The sequence below is a fragment of the Trematomus bernacchii genome, unplaced genomic scaffold (assembly GCF_902827165.1).
Source record: "Trematomus bernacchii unplaced genomic scaffold, fTreBer1.1, whole genome shotgun sequence".
NCBI lineage: Eukaryota > Metazoa > Chordata > Actinopteri > Perciformes > Nototheniidae > Trematomus > Trematomus bernacchii.
The window spans coordinates 10461766-10475324 of NW_022987973.1; the positions used below are offsets into that span (position 1 = coordinate 10461766).

Genomic DNA, 13559 nt, shown 5'->3' on the forward strand with positions numbered 1-13559 from the left:
CTGGCTAGAAAGAGCCAACCCCCAGAAGAGGGCTCAGGCAGAAAACACTCTGATATACTGTCCTAGATCCTCTAGAACTTCTTAACTTACTAATAAAAAACATCTTTGCACAAAAGGAAAAACTACTTTGAAAGGAAACACTTGTCAACCTGAGTGAGAGAAGAGTCTAAGTGGACACTGTGAGGGGCCTTTCGTCCTGATCAGCCCTGGTCCTGCCGACCCGCTCCGGCTGCAGGATGCTCCTGGAACTGCGTCTCTCGCTCCAGCCCAAACTCGTCCAGTGGTATCGTAGACAGCTGGGTGTCATTCAGCATGTAGGAGTCGGACTGAAACACATGCATTATAAATAGAGTTAGATAGAGAACACATAGTAGAGATAGACAGGAAACATGGCAGGTTCCCAGCCACCACGATGCCTGTGGGCTTTTGTTTATCCTCATTATTCCTAACCTCGACTTCGTTTTAGAGTGCTTTCATCACACAATAAGGTTGGTATAAAACACTGTAGCTTTAGCCTACGCCAAATGTTCTTCCTAAGGTTTTGCCTAAATGTAGTAATACAATAAGTAGTGAGTGTTAGAACCTGCAGTTATTCTAAACCAAAGAGACACAATGCTTTAGGTCATATTTTGGTTTTAGGAAAAGATTGAAACATTTCGGAGAGGTAAAAAAAACATATACTGTTGTTTGTTTCTGCTCAAAAGGTGGTACAAATGTTAAAGCCTGGATAAAAGCCATTAAACATAACTTTCAGCCTCTCACACATATTGCTAAATAGGATTTTCTGATCAAGATAAATAAGTATATGGAGCTGTTTTACATGCCTTCTTGGAAATAAATCGGGCATGACTGAGAATAAAAGTATAACAGATTTAAAGATTACAAATTCTACACTTTATTACAGCTTGATTTTTTTTGCAGCTCCAGGCAAGGCTTTCAGTTAATGTAACACTACATTTACCAAAGTAACTTCTGAGATATTAGAATGTGGCGATAATATAAGATAAGAACACAAGAAATAAAACGATTATACTTAATCGTGCTTTTAAAACAAGCTTTCTAGTTAAAGTAAAAGTGGATGTTCCTGTGAGGTTGTTAATAATCTCTGAACAGGGAAACCGTGACTGTGCACAGTTAAAGCACGTGCAGCATGTCAAACTTTAACCAGGAAATGAGGCTGTAAGCTGTGCTGGATGTTAACATTGGACATTTTTGGTCGTAATATCATGTCACATTTAAAACAGAATGGCTTTCAGTTTATATCATTTCTCGTAACCAGGACTCACCATGCATGTATCTTGTGTGGTGGGCTGAGTGAAAAGTCTCTCAAGCTCGTTGCTGTCGGCCACTTTCTTCCCAGCTGTGCTGCCATTGACCTCCATCTCTCTCCTGGCGCCCCCGTTGAGCCCAGAGGCCCCCTGAGAGGATGAGGAGGACTCCAGCACAGCGCTGTGCCCCGCCTGGGGGGTGGCCTGAACCGCCTTACACATCATTAACCTGGGGATTACATGAACACACACACATGAAACGCAGCTACACACACACATGATAGGCAGACATTAACCTGGAACATCCATTATTGGAAAGTTATTTAAAGGGGACCTATCATGCAAAATGCACTTTTGTACGTCTTTTATACATGAATATGTGTCCCCGGTGTTCCAGGGAACTCACCAAGTGTCAGAAAACACAACCCTCTCTATTTCCCTCCATACCCAAATCTCTAAAAAAGGGGCTGCAACGGATCTGATAAAAACTGATCCAGATTTGAACACTGTCCTGACGTCAGGACGGTGGCGCTACGGCTATTGGGCCAACTCTCCAACAATCAGGAGGAGACAGCCACGGCCATTGCCGTTCGAAAGCACTGGAGACGCTGTAGTACATATGCCAGGCCTGTAAGTGGCGCTGTAGTCTGCCACAAAAGCAGCGAAGAAGACTTGGTTACCATGGTTACCCTTCTGTTTATTCTCCGCTGTGGCTTTCTTTCTCCCTCCCCGAGCCAAGCGTTTGCTCCTGCTGCAATGCAATCCCTCCCCGTCGAGGCAAGCACTGTAATTCTCTCCGGTTAGTCCACCAGCAGATGACAAACACCCACCTCTCCGCCTCTTCCAAGGAACGAGGGGACCGTGCGGCAGAGTTTCAGTTTCAGTTTGTTTCGCCGGTCAAGATGTCCATTAAAGTTTAAATCTTCCGGACAAAATTAGAAAAGTGCCGGTCAAAGGTCTTCTTTGTTATTTATTGAGCTTTAAAACAAATGAATAACGACTCTATATAATAAAACACGAGGACGGAGATCTCTTTTTCTCCCCCTCTTCTGACAGCCCAGCAGCTGATCAGAGCACGTCTCCCCTCTCCTGCAGGGGGGCGTGGTTAGCAGAATCAGACCCGTAGACAGCAAACAGCACATAGAGCGAAATGAGGCATGGCTAAAATGCATGATCTGTTTGGTATTTTGAAAACAGAAACGTATAAATATACCTTATATAGGTATGGCCCTACAATATATCATTTAAATATAGCATGATAGGTTTCCTTTAAGTTGCTACTATTGTTGGTTTACACATGATGTTTGTACTGACCTGCCGCGGTAGCTGAAGACGAGGAAAAGCACACAGAAGATGATGCAGGTGACTCCGATGTGTATGCCGATTATGATGCCTGTGGTGGATGTTTTGCTCTGTTCATCTTTCACACAGTCACATGGGGCATCCAACACTGAGGAGACACAGCACACTTCACAGTCAAACAATCATTAAAGTTTGTGTAAACAAAGCTAAGTCAGGAAGGAGCAATACAATCGGATGACCTGGATGTGATGTGGGACAGTGTGTAAATACATAAAGATGTGTCAGACAATTACCAGATTTCTCCAACGCCTCTCGAAGAGAAACAAATCGGATGGTGGCGTTGCCATCTCCGTGTTGGTTGTATGCGAACAGCTTTATCTCATAGACCAGAGAAGGATCTGCACAAAAAGAATAGACGGAAAGAGATGTTCAGACGTGTCTTTTAAGCCACGGTAAATCAATAATTAATTCAACTAAACCTAAAAGATTGATCAAATTGTGACACTTTCACTAATTTTCTTTGTTGAAATTCATAAATAACTTTGATTCATACTTTAATCTTCAGCACAGCTCCACAGAGAGATTATGAGCTGCTTGAGATCAGTCGGTTGATAAAGCTAAATCCTAACGAGCTACACATCTCACCCAGCTGAGTGATGTTGTACTGTGTGACGTTGCGAGGGAAGAGGATGGGTCCGGTGAACATCGGAGTGTGGGCTCTTCTGTAGTACAGTCTGAAGCCCTGTTGTTGGCCCATCTTGGAGGAAGGTTCCCACGTTGCCTGTATAACACTGCTGTTCATCACCTTGGTGAAGAGAGAAGGGGACGCTGGCACTGCAACACAACACAGACCCTTAATCAAAATGGTGCAACAATATGATAGTCGAAGTTTATATTTTGTGGTTTGAATAGTGACTACTCGTGTTTAGTAAGATTTACAGTTAAGTTATGACTACTAGCTCAAAATCTTTCATTTTTCCCACTCTCAGCAAGCAGTTCAAATCTATATTGAAAACCTCCAAGCAGGTTTATTCTTGGTGATAGATATGCTGTGTGTTTGTGTTCTTCTTTCTCCAGCTCACCCTCCCCGTGAGTGGTCTCCGTGACACTGTCCGATGGTTTGCTGGCCCCATGGGATGTGTAGGCCTTGACGTAGAAAGAGTAACTGGTGGAGGGCTCCAGGTCTCGGATGATCTGCTGCAGCGTCGCCTTACTGAGGGCCTCCTCATACTCCATCTCCACAGGGTCTGAAGGTAGAGGATGGGTTGAAAACACATAATAGGAAAATAAAGCAGGAGCAGGCGTTAAAGTGGTGGAAATGGGATCAAGAGAGGAAACAATAAATACAATCTGTTTCTGTCATGATTTTATGGTTATTGCCCATTTCGCTGGTTTTATCAGAGCAGCTCCGTTAGGTAATAGCTAATCTAGTTTGGCCCTAGGAGCCTGAATGATGATGGTTGGCTGAATTGCAGGGGTGGAGAGAGGAGATTGAGGGGGCAAAAGGGGGAGTTTCAAAGGCTGTGTTAAAGCATTTTATTGCTCTCAATCCAGAGACAACCAACCATAACCACTATCTACATCCAGCCCTCAAACCATTGGGCCATACCATCTTGCAAGGGTAATTACAGCAGATCCTATTCGTTGGCCCCCAGGGCCCTTAATTATCCATCTGATGAAACTATTGAGGAGAACAGCAGCTGGCGCTACGAGACCCTCACCCCACACAAATACACACAAGACACACATACTTGCCCAAAGCTGTAACAAACATACTGCATGTGTGTAAACAGGCATGCACATGTATGTACACACACAGACAGTATCATTCCAATACACTCATAGATCCCAAGGCCAAAATACATGAAGTTTAGTTATTTAATTATCCTCATTATTTCCCATGTATATAGTAGGAACTAGGAACTCGTAATGTTGCAAAAACACAATTTTGGTAATTTATTAGATTCTATGATTTTACACTGCCACTGTAAGTTGGCATTGGATAGAAGTGTACCCGCACTGGGAGTTTCTGTTATCAGTAATTGAGACTGTTTATTGGGCTGTTGGGTTGTTTCTCTCTGGGGCCCTTTTCAGATTTTCTAACAACAAAATGCAAATTGAAACATGAGATCACTTCCTTGTGTGTTCATTTTGACACATTTAATTGATCATAGAAACACCTTACTTAGCGTTAGAGATGAGAGTGACAGTAATTTATTAAAGGGATGCTGGCACCATTTGTAATTTGTGTTAGTCCTGCTCCCCAATTGTTTCCCCAGGCCACTCACTGTCAGTGTCAGTGATGTCTATCACCATCACTTCAGTATAAGCGTTTCATCACATCATCATATCTAATGGTGACTTATTTTCATGTAATTTATTGCATATAGCCATTTAGATCTTCATTGCAGCCCTACCTGAAGTCTTGCGGATGTGCAGCACATAACCGATGATGTCCTGCGTGTTTTGTTCCGGCTTTCTCCAGGACACCTGGATGTTGGAGGGGGAGAGGGCCTCGGCCCGCACCTGGGAGGGCACACCGGGCAGTCCGTTGGCCCTGAGCACCGTGAGGCGGGCGCTGGCCTGTGTGGAGCCGGCGCTGTTCTCAGCGATACACTGGTAGATCGCCTCGTCGTCCTGGCTGATACCATAAATCGTCAGAGTGCTGTGAGAGGAGCAGGACAGAAGAGAGGGGACAGGAAGGAATCAAAGAGGGAAAGAAAAAAGAAAAAGGGGGATGTTTAGTTTCTCTGACATCAATATGAAAGAGAAGATGTTTGAATTTTCAAACCCAAAGAAGTTCATTTTAAAATGATGTTAATAGTTATTTTAAATGAATCTTAATTACATTTTAGGATGTTATGTACCAAAGTTGTTACATAACTACAATTGTCAAAATCCCCTTGTGACACTTTTCTTTAAAAATGAATTGATATCTGTTTTTCTGATCAAAAATCTTTTGAATGCGTTTCGACAATGCATAACCAGTGTTTGTCATTTAGAGATGGAAAGCAACATCTTTGCATACAAATGAGACAGTGGTCTGTACTGATTGTATGTACAAAGAGAACAAATAATTACAAAGAACACAAACAAACAATAACAATGATATCTGTTTTTGACTAGTTTTCCTTATTGAGGAAAGTACTTCTTCTATCTTCTTCTAGTAGAGCATCACATTTGATTGTATAGTTTTATGTCTTGAGAACTAACGTATGACTTGTCTCCAAGAAATAAATGACTGCACTGAATAAATGTACTGTAACTTCACACCTCAGGAAAGGACTGCACAGAGCAAAGAAGATGAATGTGACATTGTGACAGCATGTCAAAAGTGTGTGTGTGTGTGTGTGTGTGTGTGTGTGTGTGTGTGTGTGTGTGTGTGTGTGTGTGAGTGAGTTACAGAAAGAGCCACACATCACATCACACACTTCAGACAGCAGCAGTACGCACAGAAGATCCTCACTACTCATGCAGAGTGCGCACTTTCAAACTGATTCGTCTTCGCCTCGAACTCAGAGTAGATCAATCTATTTCACTATTTCAAAAAATGTAATTTGCCTACATCAGTGAAACCTTTCATCTGTCCATCCCCACATAATGTACTCACCTCATCACTCATACCTATATACACACATACACATCCTCCCACGCTCAATGCCTTCACTCTATATTCCCTTTCTTCCACCCAACGCTCCTCACTTCGCACATCCACAACCCTGCTCTTTGTCTTCTACTGTACCTCTGCTGATTCTTCTTCCCTCCCTCCCACCTGGCCTGTCTCCTGTTATAGGAGAAATATAAGCCGTGTGTGTGTGTGTGTGTGTGTGTGTGTGTGTGTGTGTGTGTGTGTGTGTGTGTGTGTGTGTGTGTGCATGTTGAGTAGGGGTTATTAGATGAGAATAAATAATTCCACTCCTCTTATTTGCCCTAAGGCAAAAATAAAAATAAAACATTTAACATACTATTGAAATGAGACCCTGTGGCGCAAAACAATTCTGCATGCCATTTTCCTACCATTGCCATTTCGGCTGTATTTATCGTGTAAAATGTGCAGGAGAAAATTGAAAACGTGCACATAATGTATACCTTGGCAATGTTGAAGGGCTTGTATTGTGACTTTATCTATTTTCTCTGCTTTAAAATACCTTGGTTTTGACATTTTAAGAGATCAGAAGCGCCTTTCAATTGAAAGAAGGAAAACCCTCTGGCTCCTGGTTCTCATGCTGTGCTTTAAGTTGAAACAGTAGGATTGAATGCCGCAGGAGTTCACCACACCCTGCAGCATCCCTGCCTAATCCGCCACTTGCAATTTCTAAGAACCTGTTGAACAGATTGTAATCTTTCTTTGACGGACAGGTAGCATACTTGCTGTATTAAATTAAAATGTATTAAGAAATGCCAGGTTGATCCCCGTGAGGGAAAGCATGGCATGTATTGAAAGAACTACATATCAGCCGTGTGCGGTGCATGGGGACTGTGACCGACCACCTTCTGGACCTGTGAAATTGGCAGAGGTGGGACCAAGTCATTGTTTTGCAAGTCCGAGTCAAGTCTCAAGTCTTTGCGCTCAAGTCCGAGTCAAGTCTCAAGTCTTTGCGCTCAAGTCCAAGTCAAGTCTCAAGTCAGGATGGGCAAGTTCAAGTCAAGTCCAAGTCCTAAACTTTGACAAAACGAGTCTTAAACAAGTCCTTATGTGCTTTTCAACAAATGTAATGACATCGATCAACAGAATAATACTTAATAATCAAACTGCTCTTTATTAGTCACATTCATAATGTAATAATCCATTTTCTCTCTGCTGGTAAAGTAACGTGTTTTTCTCTATTGTAAGAGGGATCAGTAAGGTTATGCTACCGTGACGGTTTGATTCAGAAGGAGTTTAATGTATAAGATCCCTGATGTTAAGGTAACCAGAATGTTTATTTCCACTGTGTACAACATGTTATAAGGGACCCACTTCTATCTTTATGCAAGGGATAATGTGCAGCGAGGCGGTCTTTATGGGGAAAAGAACACCTGCATCTAGATCCCTCTGCAGGTGGTACTTTAACTATATTTTGATGATAATACTTTTCTACTTTTACTTGAGTAACATTTTGAATGCAGGACTTTTTATTGTAACCGAGTATTCCTACACACAGGTACATTTAGTCAAGTACAAGATCTGAACTTCTCCCACCTCTGGCAATAAATCCTGAGTGGTTACCAAAAAAAACCCCTGCTCTGAAGGCTATTTTCATTTTACAAATCCTGCACTCAGCTTTGCTTTCTCCAATATCATTGAAATGCAGCCAGATGCTACTTATTTTTTCGGTTTTCGCAAATTTCTTGACTTTTTCCGACGCGCTTGCATTTAAATCTGTCTCCCCGTGGCTCTGTAGCTGGCCTGTACCACTACACCTGCTGTCTTTGGAGCGTCTGCCCCCCACCCTTCTTTCACATAATGGTATGATCCTAGTGTGTCCTCGCATATGATTGGCCGCATGGTGGCTCAGCAAAATAAAGTCCCGCCCCTGCCTGCATGGATTCTCAGCAAGAGTTGCAGCGGCTGAAGATTCTGCTCTCCCCGACGGGAGTCTGCTCTTCTAACGGCAGCTCGCGATCGGCGTGTTGGAGACCCCTGAATTAAATTATCAAGTCACCTCAAGTCAGGAGGCTCAAGTCCAAGTCAAGTCCCGAGTCATTGGTGTTCAAGTCCAAGTCGAGTCGCAAGTGTTTTGTGATTTTGTCAAGTCGAGTCCAAAGTCATCAAATTGGTGACTCGAGTCTGAATCGAGTCCAAGTCATGTGACTCGAGTCCACACCTCTGGAAATTGGACATGAAGAAATTGGCATTTCAGCTATCGACACACGGCGCTGAAGTCCAACCAGCCTCAGCGTGGTATGTCAGGATGGATTTGTAAGGGCGAGGGGGTGCTGTGCCGGGTCAGCAGGCAGGATGGAGAAGAGAATCGTTCCATTTGCTTTTCAAAATTGATGTGCTGGCTGGGATACAATTTCTGTACGTCTCTATAATCTGGGTCAGAATACGCTGCGAGGTGGAAGAGTTATTATTCTCCCCGCTCTGCCAGGTGGATTCAATCTGGACAATTATCAGGTCAGAGAGGCCCTCTGTGTTTCACCCACTCTGAGCCAATCTCACCTCTGACCCCTGAGGTGGCAGCAGTCGCCAGCCTCAGCTCACTACTCAACCATCACATTTCTGACAGCCTTTCATATCAGCGATGGATGGAGTGTTTGCAGACAGGCAGCCCTGACCAGACGCCGCAAAGAGGCCCCGGGGACACACTGCCCCAATGCCACCGGGCCTGGACGGGCCTCATGGGTGTGTGAGGGGAATGCAGGGAAATTTCACAAGACGTTGCGTATTTCAGAAAGTTCAGTAGCGGCCGGCATGTGTGCTCACTCACATGCAAGAACACACAGACACATGTATACATGGATTGCCAAATATACGCAGTCTGATCCTGCTGACGTTTAGCTTATGAAATACCACACCTGATGTCCAAACTTCCTTTCCAAATTCCAAAACGATAAAAGCTTTAGTGGTTTCAACATTTAGAGTATCCGAAAATAAGTATATGAGTAAGAGACAGAGAAGTAATTTGGAGATATACTGTATATTTTAACTTTTATAAATTAGATTGTTCACATATCTCTTATAAATGATTTAAGATGTGGGATCAATAGTGTTTTTTGTTGGCTAAGACTTCATTTAATGTTTTACTAAGATAAGAAAGATTCTGTGTTTTGGTTTCACCTTTGCATCATATTTGGGGGTGAACCAATACTTTGTTTTTTTTAGGGAGTCTAGAAACAACTTGGCAAAGGAGAATAGCGTCAAACCTGACAGACCTGATGGATGCCCGATGTTTAGAATAATTTGTTTTAGGCTGCATTGCAATTTTGTTGAATAAGATAAAAGAAAAACCTTTACATAGGAAAACCTGAGGTAAGTCAAGGACTACGAAATGTAGTTAATGGAAAGAAGTAAGAACTGCAAAGAAAAATACTTCTTATAAGTTAAGTTCTTTGTCTGGACAACTGTTTTCTTCTATAGGTGAAAGAAAAGACTAAGATAAAAACAGTTTCTCTTTCAAACATCCTCAGTCAAGGAGAGGACAATACCACACACGGTTCAAGGGACTCTTTAAATCTCTCTTATAATGATTTTTTAGAAGAGCTTTTAAATAAATAGTTTTGTCTCGAATTGTACAATACATTAATATTCAACAGCAGAGCAAGGCCACCAAAGATCCCTACAAGGCGTGAGAAAAAAAAAGAAGGATGGGAAGTCTGAGTGAGACAGAAGAAGAGGTCTGGGAGGTATATGGCCTGAATTTGGGCTCTTTGCTTGTCTTACATGATCTCCAGAGCCAAGCTGTCCTATCCTGACAGGTTGACACCATCATTTACTCATCAGTTCAAGGTCACTTCACAGATTGATGGATAAGGCCGTGGGCCAGGGGAGTGGCTGACAGAGGGGCCTTGGGCCTGTTGTTCGGCTGTGTTTACTCTCCGTTGTCTCTGAGCAGCACCCCATCAAAAGCCAGCGTGGCCATTGTGGATTCAGCAAGAGGGAGAGGGGGAGAAAACTAAGGGGACAAAGAGAGAACAGGAGGAAGAGGTGGGAAAGGGGGAGGGGAGGAACGATGAGCTGTCTCTGGCCTGAGAGGAGGGAAGGGCCCAGGGATATGACTGATTACAGGCGGGGTCAGAGTTCAAGGCCAATGCCCAGGCCCCAGCTCTCTGTAATGGGGGCAGGAAAGGGGGATGTGGGGCACAGAGAGGGGCCACAAACAAGAAAGGCAGGTCTGGGTGAAAGAAAGAGAAGAAAAAGGGAAAAAAAGAAAGCCCTTTGAAAGGATTCTGCAACGAAATGTCCAGGTTTGTGTGCAGCCTGTTCCTTCAGATGTTGGCCATTAATTATAAAACACACCACGATGCTCACACACACTTGAAGCATGTTCTTTCCCTTACTATACAACTTAAACTCTCTCTACACTAGTGTAAAAAAGGATCCTATGTATTCTAAATTATTTACAGAAAGAGAGTAAACTGACCAAATGTTTATGGGATCTTTCCTTTAAATCTTCATTCACCACAAGAGAGGACTAAATGTTCGTCAACAGTACAGTTTAAAAAAACACAGATTGGATTTCAACCTAACGATTATTTCACTGTCTGATGTGAGATCACAGCTTGTACGTGTTGGATTATAACAAGTGTTAGCTTTAGTGGCTTTATAGTGAGGCAAGTCCTTATATAGTACATAATTAGTAACAGCTCTCATCCAGGCTTCTTATAGGATGTTTCACAGGAGCCCAATAATGTTCTGTTTACAGAAGCTGCTTATCGGCTTTTCTCTGACATCATCGCATCTTATGCAGCCTTTCACGTCGCTGTGTCTTCCTTGTTTGTGTAAAGTGTGTAAAGAGTGTGTGCGGACGAAGCTAGATAGTGCAACACGTTGGTGAATGTTCATGTTTGATTATGCGTGTGCACAAAACGAATGATGGCATGCACCACGGGGCTATTTGTGCACATACAGGGCTCACTTGCTTTTTGATTAATGTGTGTGCATGCATGTGTGTGAATGAAATGTACAATCGATTCCCCTTCCTTCCCTCGTCCGATTTGCTTTTGAAGGTCAGCGTCATGAGAGATGGCTTAGGGGAGAAACCTTAGTGTATGTGTGTGTATGTGGTTTTGTGTGTTTGTGCACACACACACAGAGACACACAGACTAATTAAAATATTTCTGCTACGTACACTATATGCAAGCTTCCCGTATCCGATAGAGTATGTATATATATCTATCTATAGATAAGAACAGAAATGTTGTGCTGCCCAGAGCTGTTGAATATCATTTGCATATCATTACTGCGGTTTTGCCTTGGTTCACGAGGTAAATTGTGCCCTATGCCACATCATTTCCCTCCTTTCAGGACCTCCACTGCACTAAAAACACACCACATAGCTTTTTTGGCTTCAAGTTATTTTCAATTTTTTTTAATTTCATATACAGCTTAACTTGAGCGGATGGTTATAGCTCGCAGGGAGAGCATGTAGGCTCCAATGATAAATAAATAATATAAAAAATAAATTTGACTTGACTTGATTTAATCATGGGGGTTGGTTGTTCGACCCCTTTCTCCTCTAATGTGTGTACTGCACATGAAATGTTAACCATGGAACGCTATTCCACTAAATTATATTCTGGGAGAGGAAAAGTCAATTCTGGTAACTGTTCCCAGGCCACGCTAGGTGTGAACATTATTTCACTGGTAACATATCACATTTTTAACCCTAACCTATAAATCAGTTACTCTATTTAGATCCAATTTATTGAAAACATTTCATATTCTTTTTTTATTCAAAACAGTAAAAATGACACCTGTAGCCTACTGGTTTGCAAATGTGAATTTTTGCTGGGATTTACTTTAATCTATTTATAATAAACAAAGAGTATTTTTGTTTGGGGTTAGAGTTTGGGACATTGTGATGTTCAAGTCAAAATTTCCCAAACTCTAACTACATAATCTTTTTCTAAGTTTATTAATAATAAAATAAATCGGCAATTAATCAATGATTAGAATAATTTTTAGTTGGGAATGAACGCAATCCAGGAAATAGTAACATTATCAAAAACAAAATTGAGGTTATATCTAATTTCAGGGTTAACACTCTGGATAGGACTGATATTCACATTAAACTATTAACAAATGATTACGACAATAGAGATAATGATAACGACTCAGACTGATATGTGTTCTTTCTGTTTTCCTCACAGCTCAGCTACACAATACAAAAAGATGCACATCACGCTGCCCTGCTCTCCAAATGGCTGAGTTTATGAGATAATTAGCTAATGGTAGATCTCAAGCTGAGACCTGCCTCCTTAACCAATCACAGAGCAGAGTCTGTGATGCATGACATCCACATTATAGCAGGTCTAAAGCATACACTAATGGTGGCAAGTGGAAAACGCTGTGATTCTCTGAACCCGCTCTATCTTTCTCCCTCTCTTCTCATTTGCTCTTCCTGCCGACTCATCATTTCTCATCTAACCACCAGTTCATTTTTCTCCTCTTTTTTTATATGTCTGAGTCCGGCCTTCCATTTATTTCTTCCCCTCTCTTCTTTCCTCCTTTGTTAGTCCCTCGCTCCATCTCTCTGACTAATATGGACTGGTGGAGGCAAGTGGGAGTGGAGCAGTGTGTGTGAGCGATGGAGGTGTCCGCTCCCTTCACTCACTGCTACGGAGTGCAATTATTGATTTTTTTGGGTGCAACTTCAATATATTCACTTCACATCTCTCTTTTATGAATAATAACAAAATGCACGGATGGTTGGCTGCAAGGGTCGACTGGAGAAATGTCACTTTCCACATCCAGGAATGCATAAATGCAGAATTTACTTTAATGGATGGAGTGTCACAGTTTAAAACCACACACCCAGAAGTACTAGCAACAGGCTGGACACTCAAGTGCTTGAAACCATGTGAAGGAAAACTATTGATCATGACATCTTATCAGCTATCACTCTGTAAAACTCACATGCAGCATCTACAACTGCTGAACAGTAGATCCAATGTGTAATTGCTCCTCTATTATCTCCAAGATAGATCTCTGTCCACCTACAGTACTGTAACCCACTAAATGCAGGTTTTACAGTGTGTGGCACTGGGAATGATAACTAGCAGAGCCTGTCTCGGGGTCCTCCTCCTAACGACATTCCTGGGAACTGCCATGGGAAAGCCTCCAACATCCAGTCAATACGCTGCTCGCATACAAAGGCACAAATAAATTGAGGCTCATGTCTTGGCAAGCGTGTATTCCAGCAGCTGCCGTGATAGAGGCAACAGTTATGCAGATAAATTGAAAATGTGATGATGCCAATGATCAGATCAAGGCAGCAGTGATTAATACTGACACCCATGTTACTTCTGCGAGCTCGGTCCAAGTTTGTCGTCACGGTTGAGAG

The 13559-nt window shown here is 42.4% G+C and overlaps 1 protein-coding gene across 1 annotated transcript in view; it reads right to left on the bottom strand.

The window, feature by feature from the left end:
- Positions 1–200: 200 nt before the first annotated feature.
- Positions 201–13559, bottom strand: part of igdcc3 (immunoglobulin superfamily, DCC subclass, member 3) — a 54016-nt gene continuing 40657 nt past the window's right edge. The window contains exons 8-14 of the mRNA XM_034117042.1: positions 4988–5235; positions 3653–3817; positions 3216–3404; positions 2864–2968; positions 2583–2718; positions 1287–1497; positions 201–326 (exon numbers count right to left, since the gene is read on the bottom strand). Coding sequence (XP_033972933.1) covers positions 201–326; positions 1287–1497; positions 2583–2718; positions 2864–2968; positions 3216–3404; positions 3653–3817; positions 4988–5235 — 1180 coding nt within the window. The remainder of the gene's footprint in view (positions 327–1286; positions 1498–2582; positions 2719–2863; positions 2969–3215; positions 3405–3652; positions 3818–4987; positions 5236–13559) is intronic.